The sequence below is a fragment of the Accipiter gentilis genome, chromosome 10 (assembly GCF_929443795.1).
Source record: "Accipiter gentilis chromosome 10, bAccGen1.1, whole genome shotgun sequence".
NCBI classification, from domain to species: domain Eukaryota; kingdom Metazoa; phylum Chordata; class Aves; order Accipitriformes; family Accipitridae; genus Astur; species Astur gentilis.
In genome coordinates, this window is record NC_064889.1 from 29,956,993 (window position 1) to 29,977,839 (window position 20,847).

Genomic DNA, 20,847 nt, shown 5'->3' on the forward strand with positions numbered 1-20,847 from the left:
TGGGGACTTGGGAACCACGTGAACGTGCATGCAGGGAAATAAGCACACACACATGTTGCCAAGATGGTGGTGGGGGGGTATTTTCTCAAAGGGAAGGCTTCAGGCAAAAGGGAAAGGGAGAAATGTTGGAAGCAAGGTCAGTTAGAACTGACAGCTGATCTTAAACCTGAATAAACTTGGGGCTGAAGTTGCAAATGGAGGCCATAAAGTGAAACACACGGGAATAATTTCTCTACAACAGCGTAACGTTTCCTAATGAGCCAGCTCCATGAATTAGCTTATCTAAAATAGAGACACCAGCTCATCCAGGGACTGGATGACTCAGTAACACCAAGGACCTCTCACTGGGGGTTACCAGTTTGATTCTGGCGCAAGCTCAAAGCATCCAAGAACTGTCTTCATGATGTCACAACCTCTATAAAAAATGTCACTGGTCTCAGTGCAGTTTCTCAGTGGGCAGAAGTTCATATCAAAGCCACCACTGAACGCCTTTCCAAGGAGGCGCAGAGTGAGCCAACACGACAGAGAGTTAACAACCTTCTCGCTCTTCAAAAGGGATCTCAAGCTCAGGACTGGACCATAGAAAAACTGCTACCCAAATGTCATGGTTTAACCCCAGCCAGCAACTAAGCACCATGCAGCCGCTCCCTCACTCCCCCCCGCAACCAGTGGGATGGGGGAGAAAATCGGGAAAAGAAACAAAACTCGTGGGTCGAGACAAGAACGGTTCAACAAAATATAAAAAGAAGAAACGAACAATGACAATGGTAACACCAATAAAGTGACAGCAGCAATGACAAAAGGATTGGAATACACAAATGATGTACAGTGCAATTGCTCACCACCTGCCAATCGACGCCCAGTTAATCCCCGAGCAGCAATCCCCCCGCCCCCACTCCCCCCACTTTATATACTGGTATGGAATACCCCATCGGCCAGTTTGGGTCAGGTGCCCTGGCTGTGTCCTGTGCCAACTTCTTGTGCCCCTCCAGCTTCCTTGTTGGCTGGGCGTGAGAAGCTGAAAAATCCTTGACTTTAGACTAAACACTACTTAGCAACAACCGAAAGCATCAGCGTTATAAACACTCTTCTCATACTGAGCTCAAAACATAGCACCGTGCCAGCTACTAGGAAGACAATTAATTCTATCCCAGTTGAAACCAGGACACCATACTGACCAGTTCTGTAACAAGGACTATGCAAAATAAAAAAAAAAAAAAGGAAGGAAAGAAAGAAAAAAAGAAGGGAAATCACCATGTATTTACAAACAGTGCAAATGAAGACGGATCGTAAAACCCTCGTTTGCACTGGATATCACAGATGTTGTAACACAGCACAATTAAGAAAGCAGCAAACATTTCATGATATGAAGCAGCCAAAGAGAAGAATATGTCAAACTTAAATGTCAGACAAATTTTGGGCAAGAACTCTGTACATACGCCAAGCTTTCTGGATTCCTTCCCAGAGCCAAGACACCAGTCTCTTACATACAATTTATCCATCTCTGTCTCGTCTGTTTTTGACTAGTTTTAGCATAACCATTTAAGGGTTTTATTTAATCAGCCAGGAAGGAAAGAGTTCAAGGAACACTGGGGAATATGTGGCAAAATACAACAAGATTAGATCACTTGCGCTGGATTATAGTCCTCTGGCACACCACAGAAGAAATAACCCCAGTCAAGGTCTGCGCGTTCAATGGTCTACAGGGAATGAGACTGGCATTATTCAAGGTAAGTGACACTTTAAAGAACTTTAAATTAGCTGTTGACAGTCAGGTAGGATAGGTTGATGAGTGATTACGTGAAGTGCCCAACATTACCATTTTGTGGTGAAAGCACATATGAAGGGGGGGGAAGTAAGAAAACCCATTAAATATGGTTTTGCCAATCTGTGGTGCATTCAGATGACAGTGAAGTTTGTTTAAGTATGCTGGAAACTTATAAAACAAATTGCTTTCTCTGAATCGAAAGTTGACAGAAAGTTTCCTAGATATATTTCTGACTCCAGAAACACTGCAAGCCATGCTAGTAGGCTATGATTAAAAAAAAATATAAAATCAATCTGCCCATCACCGTTCTTCCTAACAAGTGTTCCTTCTTCCAGGGCTAAAGGACCACCTGCAAGTGGAGCAGAAGTGCAGCTCCCCTGAACTGCATGATTAAGGCTGACTTGCGGTATGTACAACAGATGCCCTCACTGCAGTGGTCCCTAAAATATGTTTTTAAATAAAATTAACTCAACTCAGGAATCTGTAATTAGCACCATCTTCGAGAACAAATCGGAACAAGTTTATTGAAGCACTCTAACTATTTACAATGAGAGTGAATTTACCCCCGAGGTTCACTTTACTATTTTGTCTCAATTTTCTTGTAATTTTATCCATCACATTTTTTTCAGTCCTCCAAAGGTGATGGATAAAACACAGAAATAAATAGGACCAACTGTTCGCAGAAGCCTAAGGGAAAACATAATTTTGTTATAAATAATCCTTGGCACAAATCATGGAAATGCAATACTAAAATTGTTTGTTGAATCATTTATGAATTGGGCCTTCAGCTTTAGTTTGCAAATAAGTTAGAGTTTTTTGTTGATGTTCTTTTTCACTTTGCTTTTTTAGCTGGAAAACAGCCTTTGAGAAACTGAACTGATATATAATCCAGAAAACAGAGTGAATGAAGGATTTTTTTTTGTTATTTTATTTTTTTAAGGGCATCCCTATGCTAATGCAGGGCACTTTTTTTTTTTGGGGGGGGGGGAATTTGCTTATGGATGATGATAAACTAAATGATGACAAATTTTGACTTTATTTTCTTAAGAAGCCACCACTGTGAGTTTTTACCCCAGCTTTATGCTAAACATGTAGAAAAGGCAAATACAACATGGTGCCTTATAAAACCACTAAAAAAAATGAGTTGCAGATACCTCTGCTGGGAGATTCAAAAGAATGTTTGTGATCCAAGAGATAAATGTGACTACTAAAACCAATATACACTTTTGTGTTTGTTCTTAGATGTGAAATTTTGAAGATTTGTTGTTACAAACTAATGCAAAAGTTCAGTGGGACATAAGTCCTTGCTACCACTCTGTGCATGTAGTCGTTACACATGAAGAAATACACAACAGGAGTGGAATTCTGCTGTCTTGAGAAATTCAGTATTTTAGAGGACAGCTGATTACCCAAACTCCTCACATGAAAGTTACAAACGTGAAAAAATATCGAAGAATAGAGAGCTGTATTTTGTTCTTTTTTTTTTGCCTGAAATTGCTATTTTTCGTCATCTGAAGAGAGAGAGAACCTTGGAAATAGATAAAAGCAATGTGAAGACTCGTTTCTCATTAACCAGAGCAGGTGTGCATAGCCTTACCTGATCTGTCCTCGCACCAGTGGTCTGTTTTTTGTCCTGTTCATATTTGAGTCAAATGGAACCTCAAAGAACTGTAATAAAAAAAAAAAAAAAAAAAAAGGAAGAATCAAAATGAAAGGATGCCGGAAAGCATGCCATGCGTGGAATGTACTGTCTGCATCTGCAGGTGCTTTAATCTCTATTTTTGAAGGTTCAGAAATACAACGAAAATGGCAAACGCCTTTTATGGAGCTTTGATAGTCTGCATTAATGCTTTTGGCACCCCCTTAGAAAGAAAATCACCTGGAGGACAAAAATAGTTTGCACAAGTCCCCAAAAGTTAATCATTTGAAGTACAGTTTGATTCCAAGTTCTGTTCTCGACGGGTTTGACACAGCTTTTGTATGTACACAATTATGTATACACATACATACAGCCCTGCCCCCAGTTTTATATTAATACAAACAACCCTTGCAAATGTTGTGCTTTTGGTATTTAAAAGACAAACACTAAATTTTTTTCAAGATCATCTAACTTCCGAGAACCTATAACCCACTCCAAAATCAATCAACTCTTGTAAAATGCTACTGAAACTGCACTGAGCATCTAGTTCTAGCAGCAGGGAATGAACACACCATATGGTGTTATTTAATGTCACAACCCAATTTGACTTTAAACATCGCCTATGGGAAAATTCAGGCGGCACTATCTTCACGCTAGGAATTCCTGCAGGCTTTTGTATGATTCGTTTTATAAAGAATGTTACTGGAAAAGCTGAATGCACTTTGCCATACAGCAAACTGTACAGGCATTTAGTTTTACGTGCGTAAAATAATAACAAAAATAATAAGCATGTATTTACTTATAGAAAGAATACTTTCTACTGACGTTATGTCTGAGGTTTTGGGGTAGGATCCCAATTATGGTGAATATGTAGGAAAAGCACCATAACAAATCATAATTTCAAACAATCAGGCTGACAGTAAGCTCAGTATAGTCAAACTACAGACAGATTTAAGGTGACTATATGATAAACAACTGCATGATAAAATCTGTGTAATTCCAGCAAACTAATGTTACTTTTTACACAACAAAAGACAAAATTAACAAACATCTTCATTCTGACAGTGCTGCCTTACTGGTCTTGCTACCCCCTCTTGCTGGGGCTGCATTCCCAGGGCAACGCCAGCGGACTGGCACACTGGGAGCAGCAGGGACCCCATCAGAGCCCTACCGGTGCATACTGGGGGAAAGATGCTTCATTTACAGGCACACAGAGATCACAGGAACAACCTTTCCCATCTATTACTTTGAAGTAATGATTGTATAACAATTTGGGAACCTCTGCTGTTGCTCCTACGTATTGCTAGTGCGGCGGGGATCAGATACCCAGGGATCATCCTGCCTAACGCTGCCCACGATATTCTCCATTTGTGGTGACATTTTTAACCTCAGGTTGAATCATCTTCCTGATGGATTTAACCATTCCCAGGAATAAGGCTATAAGAAATTCCTGCCTGCATACGAGTGAGAGTGAGGGCGTGCATGTGCTTAAGCCCACGTGCTACAGCCATCCTGCTTAAACAAAACTTGCTAACAGTATGCTCTAAAGCCAAGAAATTAGGCAGCGCGCATCATCTTTATGTTCAGTCATGTTTGTGAGACCGTCCAAACCTGGGAAAGAAGAAGACTCGGGTGGGTGGCAGGAGAGAGAGGGCAGAGGGTCAAGGAAGCAGCGGCAGAGCCAGCAAGGGGGGCTCTGGCTGGGGGACCCCAAACCTGCACTGCTTCCCTGCCAGCCAGCAGCCATGAAACCCCCTGCAACAGTGGCTGCCTCATCCCCCTCCAGTGGCTGGCCAACACAAACGAATGGCTAATTACTGTTGTTAACTGGGGTGAAGCCTGTGCTGCATATTAAAGTCCTCAGTTTGCCCATGATGGATCCAAAACCCACCACAGTTCTGCAGGTGAGGAATCTTCCATTTGTCGATTTGCATTACAGGCTACGGATTAAATGCTTAAAAGTTAAGAAATACAAAAGCACGGGACTTGAAATCATCAACGCAGCTTTTAATTACTAGTTCACAACCAATTCACTAAAACTTCTTGCCTCCATCTGTGTGGTGGAGCTGGCCAGGACTATGCAGCCGTAGATGGAGATGATGGTTTGCTCGCAGTAAGCCTCCATCCAGAGCGACTGGATGGAGCATCTGACCTGCTTCCAATTCCTACCAACTCTCGAAGCCTTCCAATTTTATTATCGATATTCCTGAAGCAAACTGAAGCTGCTCAGCCAAGAGTTACTCACGCAAAAGAGGAAGGGACTTCAGGAAGAAAAAGGGTTAGTTTATACGTCTTTCACTTTCCCAGAGCTTTTTAGATAGGCAGCTAATAGGTTGTTTCTCATCCTCTGTTTGTTATGCCTGATCTGCAGCGGCAATGGCACTCCCAGCTACAATCAAAGCCGGTAAAGACCCTGGTTTGGAAGAAGAGCACAGAGGAGTCTGTGGGGCAGCTACAAGCCCCAACGCACGGAGCCCCGGCAGCTCACTTCAGAGGGACAGGTCGGATCTTCATGGCTACAGCGCTGCCCTTGGATGTTTCACAAAGAACCTCTATAGGAAATGGTAGCGACTACCTTCAGAGAAGGGAAAGCACCCCGTTTGGATCCGAAACCAGTGATTGCTCCTGACAGCTCAGCATTTTGCTAATGGTTTGTTTCACTGTTATATTTCAGAGACAATTATGTTAAATGAAGAAAAAATGCCATTTGACATCAGACTGGTAGAGCAACACAAGGGAAAATTTCTATAGAGCTAAAGTCTTTTCTATAGAGCTAAAGTCTTTTCTCCTGAAAATATTTTGGGCTATGCTCAGGTTTGCTTTTTTTTTTTAAAGACAGAATTTTTATTTATATTCGCAAAGTCTGACTGCTTTGAGCTTACTTCTAGTTTAAACTTGTGCACGTGAGGAGATCTGGGCTCATTTGAGAGTATTTAAGCTTACGGTTAAATGTATTCCGTGTGTGATGGATAAAATCAAAGTAATGCACAAGTTTTAAACTCATTGTGTCTCAAACTTAAAATGACTGAAATGAAGAAGAGTTGGATGCTCAACACTTGCAAGAATTTAAATTTACACAGTTGAGTTAGTATAACTTGGCAATACCATAATCAATGTATGAAATATTTCCATGTATTTAATATAGTAGTTAACCCCTGAACAGAATATAAATTTTGAACAAGAAATTCCTCTGCTCACTTAAGTAGTCAAAAATGTCCATCTCTGTTGTATACAGACACGGTTCCTCCCAAAATTAAGATTACTGCATGACTTAAGTCTGAATTTTTTCGCTTTTTTAAATCTGACAATCTGAATAATCTGTTACTGTCAGCTGTACGCACGAAACTACATATCCAACTGAACAACAGTTAAGAAAAATCCTTTTATTTGCAATGCCCTAGATTCTTTCACTGAGCTAGTTGCTATTACATGTCAGCAAGATGCCATTTATCAAACTTTTCCCATTTTCTTCCCAGATGTTCAGCAAAATTCTCTCTCCACTTGAAATTATTTTCCCCTGATATTCTAGAAAAAATGAAAAAAATGTGCATCTCAAATATCATTCCATAGGAATGAAAGAGTGAACTCAAACATATTATCTCATGCCAGGCCAACACAGTACTGCCTGTTTTAGCAAACAGTAAATTCAGTAAGATGAATACTGGATAAATAAATATTTTAGAAGCACGCAAGAGGCTTTTTCCTTGGGAAGTTTGAATGCATCAGTTCAGCTGGACAAGGCAGAATATTATCTGCCCCAGGTATTTGGGAATGTAGCCATCAAAAGGACAGACAGAGGATTAAATCTACAGCATCTAAAAATCCCTGAGTGACAAAACTTGGCAAAAGCTTTCAAGACCCTAACCTAAATTTTAATCAGTATGCATGAACATTTAAAACATGATGATGGAAAAAAATAAATCAGGCCAGATAGTACTTTGTGGTTTATTTCTCTGGCAGGCTCATCAGACTCTTTGTGTAGATCTCATCTAGTTAATATACAGTAATTATATCTTAAACATTTAACAAATCTTAGATTAGCTGTCACATTACTGCTTATAGCTGTTTACAGTCTTTTTTTTTTTTTTTTTCCTTCAGCTTCTTCTTATTGGTTTCTGCTTTGTTCCTAAGTGAAATGTTGAAGAACGTTTAATTTCTTCAAGCTACCTCCTGGAAACAGCAATGAATACAGAGGGTAGCTAATCATTCAGACCTCCTGGGGGATACATAGATTAATAATTTTATTTGGACTAAGCCAAGATTCCCATAGCATCACCTTGCAGATACAGACGGCATTACGCTATGCTGGCATTTTGACGACTAACATGCCTTTACAGGATGCTCTCTCACTCTTTCCATATCATCAGTTAAACACCGACACCACCTATTAAGTTTTCAAAGACAGTGGCCTGACTATTTGCAGTTAATTAAGCCAGCGGAGCGGATGGAAAGCCCTGAGCACGTGCTGCGTTTGCCATCCATGGTCATTCCTGCGGGAGAGATTTTAACTACTGAATTATGACGGTTCAATACCTTTACTCCTGTTCACACGAAAACATAAATAGAGTGCGTTAAGAGGAACAATATGTCGTATAGCTTATCAACCAGATCACCCGTACTTAGGCTAGTAAATGTCTCTCATACACCGCTTTGGATTTAGAGTGTATCAAGCACCAGCCTGGCCCCCATCCAGGGCCAGCTCTAATCTGTGACACATGGTGGAAACAGCAGCAGCTGAAACAGGCAACCGGTCTTCACTGTATTGACATAACATTTTACTCTAATGCTAAACACATATTTACATCAGAACCGATAATCCCATGAGTCTAAAGACAGAGCGGAACCCCGCTATCAAAAGACATTTTAATTCAAGGCAACTCAGAGGTCTTGTCTTCCCATTGCAAAACCATCGCTGCATCTGAGCAGGCTTCCATGTGCTCCTTGGCAGCAGAACTGCCCTCTGGATGTATGTATTTCTCTCTGAAGCCTCTCTGAAGAACAGTTCAGGTGAATCTATGGCACTAATGAGTGAATGAGAAGATGAGTCACCTCCTCCTGCACTGAAGTGCTGCTGGTCTCCAAAGTCCTCCGTGCCTTGCACCGCACTGGGGAGGTGGAGATGAACTACGGGGATGGGTGTGGGTAGTGGCTGAAGCCTCCTCTCAGCTAAAATCTCTTGCTACAGACCTAAGCAAAAGTTTTTAACACAATGCAAATAATGACCAGTACAACTGGACTCCCCACTTGAGCACTTCACTGTATGTCTACAGCCAGGGGTGAAACTGGGCTGTAGAGAGCAAGTCTTCCAAATGTCGGTCTTGTTGAAATAGATGCTTCTGAGGTTCTCTGATTTCCCCTGAGTTACAGTAAGCTCTGATCTACTTTGGTTTTCTTTGGTGTTGCTAAAGAGCACGCAGTTAACCAGAAACATCACTGAAACACACGTTGCAAACGAAAAAGGTATGTGAATTGGGGAGGAGCAGGTGGAGCAAAACCAGGTGGAGAGCGCAGTGGCAGCGTGGAGTCCAGATACCTGGACAATAACCTGAGGTTTCCTGGGAAGGTGACATCCAGAAAGCCATTCCTTGCAGCTGGCCACGCGGCCTCCAAATTCATCAGGTTTTAGCACTAGCCTTTCATGTGAAGTCTCCTGATTTTCCCATGCAGTCAAAGGGAAGTTGCTATAAGCAGCACTGGGAACCCATCAGACCACGAAGAGTCGTGTTCCTTCCTTTGTGAGTGCTCTTCCCCTGTGTATTACCGAATTATTTCTACTCCTCTTGTTTTCAGTGATTTATCTTACACTGTGATAAAGTAATATATAATTACATAAAAGGAGAAGAAAAGCATAACATATAATTTATGGTAAATAAGATCAAAGTCCAGATTATTATTATAGGTTTTCTTCTGGTTTCCTTTCAATCACTTTTATATGAAAACAACAAAGAATAATTAAAGTATATTACAAAGGTCTTTTTATTCAATTGTACACAGATGTGACTAAAAAAAAAAAAAGTGAAGGGAAGGTTTTTCAAAAGCAGTCATGTACTGATCTAACACTATTCTCACTGAAGTCAATGGCAGTTTGACTTCAATGAGAGCAGAGACAGACCAACACTGAGTGATTCTGAAAATCCCACCCTAATTGTACAAACAAGGGAAGGCTTTAGAGATTGCTGGCTTGGAGATTGTATATTTGAGAATCATAAAGGGCACACAGCACCTGTTTGTCTTCAAGATATGAAAATAAAGCAAGGCAAATATTTTAAGGATTAGAAATAGCTTTTTTTTTTTTTTTTTTTTTTTTTTTAAAGGCAGTATCTGAAAACCCTCTGGCTCTGCAGTTCCCAGTCTAGCTATAGATCTGCTTTAATATTTTCCATTTCAAAGAGGATTCTAATTAAAAAAGAGATTGATGCAAGCCTGAACAATGTTACTTACAGATAGAGAAGGGCAGCTAAACCCCAAACTGTCATATTCCAGTGAACTCAAGAAAGGTCTGCTAGGTAAAGCATCTGCCACAGTTAATTTATTTTTTTAAAAAGCTTCCACAAAAGACACATTCTTCTTATTAGCCAGTGTTTAGAAGCCCATCGCTGCATACAGGGAAGAGAACAGGAGGTAATTGCAAAGAAAATGTTGATACTTGTCACTTCAGAAACATATTTTCAGGATGGAGAATGCAAAGACTCACAGAGTTCAATTAGCACTGATTTGTCCCTTCAGATTAACAACCGGCCATGCAGGCTCTGCTTTTAAGTGCTTAAGAGGTGACATGTTATTTCCTTGACCACTTACAAACATGTGACTTTCTAGAGACTCTCAGAGACATCCACTGTCCCACAAACTGAGAATTTTTAGGTTTTACATTGCACTTAGTATTTAAGTGCACTTAACCGGCAGCAGCGCCCAGAGCCACTGGCACACCTGGCCGTATTTGTTTTCAGCTCATCCAAATCCTTTTAGTGGGTCTGACCAACAAAACAAGTGGTCATTAAACTCTTGCAGCTTAGTGGCCTCTTCATCAGCATTTTGGCCAAACAATATCCTTTGGTGATATCAGAAGTACCACTACAAGGAGCCTGAGAAGCACACAACCATGTTAACACTCGGGAGTGTCAAAGCAACATGGTCTTAATACACTGCTGCTCTGTCCGCAGGTCCCGTCACAACGATGAGGGGTTTGACGGAGGTGAGGGTGATGGACACATCCTTAAACACGACGCCTGTAACTGCTGAAGCCCATCTGGATGAACCGCTGTCACTGCAGGTGTGGATGTGCTCGTGGCATTCACCTGGGTAAAAGCAGCATGAGTGGAAGGAAAGACCCTGGGTATATGCGTGCGTGTGTCCGAGCATGCTGCAGTACGCAAGGAATTAATGAAGCAGAAAAAGATAATTAAGGACTACATGCAGTCTTCAGTTGTATGAATAACTCTGAATGAAATAATGGGGCATTTGCACCAAATTACTGTACCTACTTTACCCCTACATCCATTTTTCTTGTCTTCATCTTTGAATCAAATTCGCTAGCATCAATGCATTGGGAAAAAAAAAAAAAAAAAAAAAAAAGCTCGTTTCATCTAATTTTTTTTCAATGCACCTGATGTCCAAGACTTGAAATGGGAGAAAAGACATGAATGTCCTGTTTTGGTAAAAAGGAGACAGGTTGGGTAACCACCGATGAGCCCTGCTCTTCCCACTAAAATCATATTTTGCTAAGAAGATACTGTAACAAAAATGAAATAATAATAAAAATAAAACCAGGCCCTTATTTTATACGGTGTTTTATCTTGCAAACTGCTGACATTGTGAGCCTCCTAAATAGCACATTCCCGAGGCCTGAAGGAGGTCAGCCACAGCTTCAGGGGAAATGCAAGCTGGATACCGCAGACAGGCTTTCACCCTATGTGATCCACCTTGGAGAAACAGCTTTCACAGGAAGAAATACTGGTTTCTGGCCAGCTGCCAAAGACTTCAGCTAATATTAAATATTTACCACCACCAAGTCCTTTTTATTTAGCACACAATTAATCCATCCACAAAGCAAGCTCCTTACTCCAGCCCCACTTCCAGGAGGGCACTTGCCCATCAATGTATTTGGGCTCCTTGAACCAAAGGGAGCAATTTCCAAAGCGTAGGACATACTACACTGAATGCCTTCCCATCATTTTCTTTTGGACAAGGACTTTGCCACCATTGGGTTCTTCCTTTTAATCTTAAAATGAAAATTGCTAAAAAGTATGTTTCAGGTTTGAGCCCCCAGTTAGAAAAACACCTCGTGCCTTTCCCTTGTGCTGACCCAACCAATTGCACCCACAGAAGGACCTGATCTGGCAAAAAAAAAATCACTGATTTTCCGCTGGATCTTTTCATTTTTTAATCTGTGTCACTGGATCAGGTCACCCAGGACATGAAAACAGGAGAGGGAAAGGGTGAAGCTGTGACTCAGCTCCCACTGCCGAGCTAGTGCATCACGCACCCCAAGCGAGAAGCAGCAACACAACGTAGTGTCTCCCATTTAGGGGTTAAACTGTTAACCTCTATCCAGGCTCACAGAGAAAAGGCAATGAAGCAACATTCATCTCTATGCATTGTGTTGCCCTGGTATAGTAAGGGAAAACTTAACTGACTCACGCACATTTCAACACTAGACTGTGATCACCCCAAATCCACCACCTTCCCATGCAGGATGTTTGCAAGTTTTTAATGATGAATTATAAGTAGATGTCAGATGCAGAGGTACATACTTTCTGCTCTTCAGGAACTATTTTATTTCTACATATTTTAGGAACAGTTATTAGAGTTGAAGAAAAATACCACCTTTATGCCTACCGAAATACACCCCGAATCACTTTGCAAAGCCATTTTCTTGAAGAGATTCCTTTGCATTAAATCATATTTGTCACCATGCCAGCATGCCATGAGTGGAACATATAATTTAAAAAACAAACAAAACTTCAAATAACAATCTCTTTGCTTAAGATAGGAATTGCACAAGGTCAGTATCTGGTTTAAGTTACTGTATGTCCTAAAATACACAAGGCCAGGTCCTCTGGACACAGTGCAGCTGCTTTGAGCAATACTGCAGATAAAATCCGATACTGAAGATGGCTTAGACAAATTCCTGTGGTGGAATAAAGTTGTTACTCAGGAACTCTTGGGGAAGTATTTCTGCTGCCCAGTGCAAGTGCTTAAGTCAAGCAGGAGATCCAGAGTCAACCGGGAGACACGCATCTCCTCCAGATGGCAAGTGAGAGCAAACAGAGGCAGGAGCTTGTCTAATTGAGATGCAAACCCTTTATTTCTTTCTAGTAACTACAGAGGGATCCTGAGCTCCTGGCTTTAGCCAGGGCAGTTGTAAAAGGGGCAGGTAACAAGACAGCCCTCTAGACTATCAGTATCAGCTGCTTTTCAGTCCCCTGTGACTACTAGAGCGAGCTATAAAATAAAGCAGCCTCACCGCTGCTCTCTTCTTGCCCAGGAGATTAGAGCAAGGAAGTGGAAAGGTGAGATTTAAATCACTTCCACACGTCTCCTGGCTCCAACCCATGTGTCCAGGATCCAGGTCATTTTAATCAGCTTTTTATAATTTGTCACTCAAATGATAAGAATACTAATCCACTGCAGTGTGCTTCCTGCCAGGCACCCGAATATTAATCCACAAACTGTTCTCTTATATCACACGTAGATGTGTTCACTTTAACTGCTTATGGCTGACATGTCCTGTTAGCTATGCTTTTCTTCTTGCAATGTTTTTTTTCATACAAGACAAAGTAGCACCGTACATAAAGCAGCAGGCTTGCCTGCTTTTGGCTATGGAAAGGTTATTTATGTAGTTGCATACACATAAATTACTTATTCAAAACATCTTTTAGTTTTGGAAATAAATTAACTTTTTTACTTGAAGTTACTGGCACCTGTGAAAAATAATTTGCTTTGGTACATATGTATTTGGCAGAAGAAAAATCTACAGCTCCTTCTGGCCAAAATATTTAAAAACAAAACAAGAACCAAAAAAACCCACAAGGAATTAAATCTGGGAACACTGTAATATAGCCAATAAAAAAGCCTAAATGTGAACAAGGGTGTAAAGCATTTACTGACAGGCCTCAAACAGTACGATAACATTGCCCAACTGTCGCAAAACTGATCTGCTGGATTTACCCGCAGCTCAAACCTCTTAATATTAATAAAATCATTCCTCAAGAGTTATTCCTTTAAAGTATTTAAAGAGTCGGTATCAGGAAGATTTTCAAGTCACATCTTTACAACGGCACACTCAGGGCATCTACCAGGTCTATAGGAGAGAGTTTACAAGTACCCCATTTACAATAAAATTTAAAAACAACTTCTTCCTGTTGTTCAGATGTCTGGAAAGAGAGCAAGAAATCTCTGCAGGGGATTTCATGATTTACACTTCACTGGCAAGAGAACAGCCTCATCGCTTCACTCCACCATGTGCTCTCAGTGCCGAAAGGAGTCTAGTTTTTAATATTCTGAAGAGCTTTAAATGTTAAGAGATAGTATCAAAGGCACCTTGATGAGTGCAATATTGTAACTTTATTTGTATGATAACAGTTTTGTTGTTTTTTTTTTTTTTTTTTAAATCTTGGCAATAAAGCAAATTAAGAGAAATCACTCTCTTTTCTCCCGTCTGTACAGAACTTAACAGAAAGCTATCAATATACTAATAAAATTTTTTTCTTATTAATTTCAAAGACCACAAAGGAAAGACACATCTCTGCTGAGGAATGTAATAGTTACAAAATCTCCCAAAAGTCTACAGTTAAGACAAAATTGCAGTTCTGTGAACAATGGGTTTCAGCCAAGGGTCCTCAGACTGCACAGAAGAGGTTTGTTAAAGAGGATCAAGAAAAGCAAGCTGCATATGTGATGTGGCAGGCCACATATGTGACATTTTCAAGGCATTCTCTTCTCCTAAAGCTACTGCAGCTCTGCTGATCAAAAGACACAGAAGAGATGCTTACAAAACTGTATGAAGTTTCTGGTCAAGCCTAAGGATCTTACGCATAGTAAGTTAGTTTTGGTAAGGGATCTCTTTTCATTAAAACATGATTTTATGTACAATGTGTAGATCTGCCAAATAAAGTAACGAGGTACAATATAATAACAGATATCCAAGGTATATTTAACCACTTAGCACCAGCTTTGCAGGTAAAATCCAGTAAACACCTACTTTTCTCTTTTTTAAAAGCATAATGCACAAACTACGACCATTAACTGAGGATGGCCATCCTTATGATTATGCTCTTCTGCTAAGGGCTGGGTGACAAACCTATACACCGAAAAGTCAAGTTACAAAGACATCTCAAAGCAATAATTAGGTGTCAGCTTTCCTTCCCCTTTGTTAAGAATGAAAGTGAAGCAAGAGTCTCACAATGACCCATTAGAAAGCACAAACACCCAAACCTGTTGCAGGGGCATCACATCATCCATCTTTCTAAAGCTGTCAAGAAATGTTTGTCATTCCAATTCTGCTTGCATCTCCCAAATGCTAAGATAACACGCCCATCAATCTCCGCTAGAGTTAAAAGAGGAGTTGAAAAATAAATAGTTCTGAGTCATGTTACTAAAAGAGATTCCACACACTATTAATTTTAGCTTGGAAACCAATTAAGACACCAAATCAGCATTACCTCTCCCCCTTTATAATAACCTATTTGCTTGCATAAATTTATTTATTTTGTGACAGTGATCCTTCCAAATGCTTTAGAAGCTCAAACAACAATAATTTGAGTCCTGGCTTCTGGCAAGAAGAAAATTTTTGCCAAAAGGAGATCGAAGATATGGACAAGATAGCATGATTCTCTCTATTTTAGAAGGCCATTCTTAAAATAAAAGAACAATAATAAGAAACATGACATGTAAGCAAAACTTGTCCCGCATGAGCATCAATATGCTGGAATAAATTGGTACTTTCAACTCAAAACCTGGGGCAGCCTTCAACCCAACGGCGGCTTCTTGCTCATGAGTGCCACCAGCTACAGCAGCACTTCTCTACTTCAAAGCAGTAACTGACTGATGCCAACGTGCAACATTGCACAACCCTTCTATAAAAAGGTTATTCAAGCATAAACTCATTGCCCACCCAAAGGGCTCAATGCTCCCGCCCAATTCCTGGCGCTCATGCAAAGGATATTACCTCTACCTAGCAGTGAACTTGCAGGAGCTTTTTAATATTGACATGTAAATGCCACTCTTGTCAGATTTGTCTTCCAGGTGCCTCAAATGTCACCTTTGTTTGCTAAGTGCTAGTCCAATATGAAGTTTTCTCAGTATCTATGGGAGAAAAAAAAAAAAAAATAAAATCAACCCTGTACCTCAGTGGCCTGATTTCCCGTGTGTGCCAGTATCCGAGAGCTTTTTTGGGGGACTATTTCAAACTCCTTGCTGTCTGTGCCGCCACAGGGATCTGGAAGCTTTGACTACATAGGTCTCACTAAAGCTGGAGAGTTGGGACTAGTGTTGTATTCAACCACAAGGAAAAAAGAAAAAAATCACCTGGATTCAATAGGAAAGTTGACTGAGGGTCTTTGTGCAAGGGGTAAAGACAGACTCTGCAACATGGGAGTTTTTGACATTGTGTTCACTTTCTGTGGAACTAAACCCAGAATCATGAAAAGTCTTTCTGGGATAATGGAACTGCATTATAGTATCTAGTCTTGGACCAAAAACTTTATTTAGGAAAGTAGGAATATATATGTAAGAAGACAAAAGATCAGAAGTCCAGCATCAAGGTACCACTGAACAAAGCAGGTTTTCATTGCTGGCAAGTACAGGATAAAACAAGCAATTTAATTTGCTTGTCCCAGGGCCAGATCAGTATATTATGCCACCCACCCCATCTATGTGTCATCTATGGACAGGCATAAAAAATTAAAAAATAAAAAGCTATCAGGTCCTCTCAAGAAAGGATTGTAAAAATCAAATCAGTCGTTCTCATGGAAACTCTTGAAATTAAAAAAAAATCATTACAAATTGAAACTAAAATGAACATTGTTGTATTTCTATGACCCAAAAAAAATAAATCTGTTGAAACATCTACTTTTGGGCAAGATTTCAAATTCTTCCATGAGGAAGTATACGTATATACCTGAGAAACACTAACTTTGCAATTCCAAAAACAAGCTTGCAATAAAAAGTTCTTATTCCAAAACAAAGGTACCCATAAAAGACATCCTGAGAAAAAAAAATCTGCTTTAAAATTCACATCCTACTAAAATTTAAATGAATTTCCGTAGGTAGGCAAGTCCTTAAATGTATACCTCCATTTAATTACGCTGCAGTTCCTCTGTAGACAAGTCCCAAGATGCTTTTACATGATAATCATTAAATATGAAGTGGTGAAATGAATTGCAACATTTAGTAATGGTTCTTATGAACTAAGATTTATAGAGGAAGCATGAAACAAAACTAAAAAAGCACATGGTTACTGTGTCTGCATGTTGTAGTGAAAAAAAAAAAAAAGACAGATATGAAAATAGCCATTGAAAATAATGAATAGCTGGGCATAGGCATCTTACCAAAACTTGTGCTGCAGAAGGCAATGATCAGCCCCCCTATTTATTTAATCCACTTAATAGAAGTATTAAAATTAGAAAGAAATCTAATTACATTTTACAAGTCATTTAAACACTGAACACATCATGAAAATAATTGACAGAATTGTGCTATTTAGTAAATACAATTTTCTGCTTAGCTCTACACTTTAGCACTTGTTTAAACTGAGTGGTGAAAAGTTGCGCTACAACTGTGTTTCACCATAAAAAAAATTCCAGTTCTGAAAAACAATCACCTGTTCATGGCTGCAGAAATGATACAACTGTAAAATATCTCAAATTGTGGTCCCAGAAAAAGAAAAAAAAAGAAGGAAAAAAATAAAAAAGAAGAAAATAACTGCAATCAGGCAAAAGAAACTCTGAACGCAAGTGCCTTGTTCCAGCGAAACGCAGCTGGGCATCCAACTCCTTTACGCACCTTGGCAATTTCTCTCTAAACATATGCTCATACAAATAAAGGTTTAAAATATCTTTTCTACACTAAAACGTACATAAAGCAGGTTTGGAAGATTGCTCATAGGGTTTATAAGCACTTCATTTACACACAAGCATATGCATTCACTATATAAATATTTATAGTTTGGCAGTTCACTCTCCCAATCTGCATGGGTTTTCTGTTGGGTTTCACCAGCAATATTTCCTCTGAATTTCCACATTTCCAGATGCTTTGCTCATACAGCCTTGATGGAGAACAGTTGTGCCTATTAGCAGACAAGCTGCTGACAACTAAGCTGAGCTTCTAAAAGCTGGCAGAGGGATAATCTGGCACTGAGATCTGATAAGCTTAAAGAGAAGAGGCATGGTGGCCTGCAAACACTGAGAAGTCAGGGGAAAAGCTAGTCAAGCCCTGAGCCTTTCCTTAGGATGCTTCGCATCTCATTCCAGAGTACTTCAGTCAAATCAAGGAAAAATCTCATGTTAGCCAACCATCCTGTTGCCCAGCACCACTCAAGTTCTTAACAGATATAGCCTTCTACTAAAAAAAGGAGAGAAAATGTTGCTCCATCAAGTTAAAGCCTCTTAAATAAATTAGATTTACCAATACATTTAATAGAGATATATTTAAAAAGGTTTGTTTCTCCTGCTTAATTGTTTACAATAGGATGAAGACAAAAAAACTCTGTTATTTTATTTTGCCTTTCCTTCCCACAAATAAGAAGCAGAGTATAATCTTCATTTTACAAAAGATAGAATTTTGGGGGTGGAAAAAAGGCAAATGCATCTGGGAGTGCATGAGATGTTTACTGCAAGTATTCACGCCTTCTCTGAAACTCTCTGAACATTGAACACTGGTATTCCCGCTATCCCCAAGCAGCGTTACCAAAGGTCATCAGCAGAACAAGTCAAACCAAGGATGAACCAGCAAGGTTAGCAAGGCGTCTCCATCTCAGCGCCTCGGTTTTCAATCTCCTTTCTCGCATGGTTTTGCATGCCGTGCACAGCACAGGGTGAACGATTTGCAGAAATGCCCCACCGAGGGCTTGCCTTCACATCCAGGGAAAAAAAAGTAATCCCACTGCACACCCCCAGTTTCTGTTTTCTCGATCTCATGGTCATCTATTTCTAAGGTAACACTGGAGATTATAGGGGCCTTCAGATTTATCTCAATATAAACTTGCTGGGGCAGGTCAGTACAACTGGCCCAGGAGCACCGGTAGCTCGTCCTGGTCTGACCCCAGGAAGGACAAGTTCAGGCAACACTGTGCTTAATCTATCCCAGCGGTAATGTCATTGCGACTTCCCAAACCATGAGCCGTACCAGTGCTTCCCAGTGCTGTGCCAGACCAGACAGTGGTTTTATTCAGACGCTGATTTTTCTTTAGACAGCACTGGAATCTTTCCAGGGTAGATAAAATCTGAATTTTTCCATGCAAAGAACTAAAATACTCATCAAAAGTATAAGACCTCATTTATATTCTTACATTCCTCCTCAGGCATTCAGTTTTGGCCACTGTTGAGAGAATTTCTTTGTTTTGACCCCAAATGACTTTCCCAATGCATCTTACAGGTGAAGGGGATTCCCTCCCTCTCCTGCTGCTGCCCTCCCACCCATTCCTTAATTAACAATGCTAAGGTCTAACAGAAACCATATTACAGATTAAAACTGGACTGTGATGCATGAAAAAAAAGTATAGGGATAGGTTTGGGAAAACAGAGTGCTGGCAGTTGTTTTGGTGTTTATTTAGAATCTTTAAATTGTTTTAAAATAGATAGCAAGGAAGACTATTGCAATTTAACAATAAAGAGGAGAAAAGCGCAAGGAAACGCATTCCTCACTTCTGAACGAATGCCAGGGACCAGGGATCTCTTTAGGAAAGCAACTAATTAAAAAAAATCTTCTATAAAGTAACATGGCAAATGGCAATGCTGTTTAACCAGAATTATCCAAGTTCAAAGAACCAACAGAGCCAGGACCATCACCCGTGTTTTGACTGCAAGCACAAAGGGGTTGCCGCTCTCCCAGACATCAAGGCATTAACAGCCAAGCTGCCTCCACAGTCAGGTTCATCCAAATACCTTTTCCATGAACTAATCAAATAGGCATTTATCAGCTGAAAGAGGAATACGCAAACCTAAGGGGTTTTATGTAGGAGTTTTTTCCCTTCATAAAGAGTCCCAAAACTTTTAGTCCAGAAGGTCTTAGATTATCACGCTATAGCCAGACTAGTACAAAGCATCCTTGATGTCTAGACCAAATGAAAAGATTAGCAGGTCTGCTCCAGTGCTGATTACAGCAGGCTCATACTATTTTTCCAGCGGATGCTTTCATAATTAAATATCAAGTAACAGGAGGCACTTTAACATTTATGTCACCCTCACCTATGAAAATAATAAAAAGTTTTTTTGCGTTAAGAACTATAAAGTATTAAAAGTCATTCTATGGCTGTAACAGCAACCTGTCAAGCTGTAAAGAGAAATCTAGATTTTACTGAAGAGGGTCCCTTGGGAACCCGTATATCGGCAAAGCAGAACAGCAATCACATTATGCCTGTAAGTAATATGGACAAAGTGGAATGAGTAATAAAAGCCAACAAAAAACACCTTTCACTCTGATTAGCGATCACAGACTAATAGGCTTCAATTGCAATTTAAAATTAGGTGGCACCATCAGTCACTCAAGTCTCTCCAAGTAGCAGCGGCTATGCCTGCTAAGGAGGCATCAGGGCTACCTTCAGAGATGGATTTCTACTCTGAGCTTTGCCAGGGTCCAAGGTTCCTCAAATGTAGTGGTTGCATTGATTGGGAAGAAGCGCAAACCCCATAACATGACCCTGAGCACAATAAGAAAGGGCCTCAAGGACAGGTTCTCCAAGCTCTCAATTTTTTTAAAATAAATTTAACAGACTTGGTCCAGACAGGTCTATCAACTCTTTGGGATGAAAAAAGGTGGCAGATTTTAGCTAGTTTGAATAGCTATTGTTCTATATAATGCAAATATTTCACATTTTAAATTCAGACAGGGCCATTCATAGGAAAAAAACCAGAAGAATTCCAAAGGGAATGAGTATTTATTAAAGAAATAAACAGACAAATAATGGATCTATTAAACAACATTCACACTTTCTTGGTAATTTCATCAAAATACAAGCCAACAGGCCAGGCTTTTATGGCTTTTTGTTTGTTTGTTTTAAACAGCTGGGCATAAACCTTGAGCAAGTTACTGAACCCTCCTGCTAAACAAAGTCACCCCCCTTGCTAAATGAAGCAATTGGATGGGGCTGTGCTGCCTCTGATACACAGGCAACCATGTCATATGAAAGGGATTACCGTTTCATAAATTGCTAAAAAGGGTACGATAGCTGGAAACCTTCACCTAATTTCCAGCTTAAATTTACGCATAGCTAATTTATGCCCAC

At 40.0% G+C, this 20,847-nt stretch overlaps 1 protein-coding gene across 2 annotated transcripts in view; it reads right to left on the reverse strand.

Moving 5' to 3' along the window:
• LOC126043817 (protoheme IX farnesyltransferase, mitochondrial) overlaps positions 1–20,847 on the reverse strand; it is a 106,610-nt gene that overhangs the window by 30,821 nt on the left and 54,942 nt on the right. For both annotated transcript variants that reach the window (XM_049812697.1, XM_049812696.1), the window contains exon 5: positions 3,366–3,436. In XM_049812697.1, the coding sequence (XP_049668654.1) occupies positions 3,366–3,436 (71 nt within the window). The remainder of the gene's footprint in view (positions 1–3,365; positions 3,437–20,847) is intronic.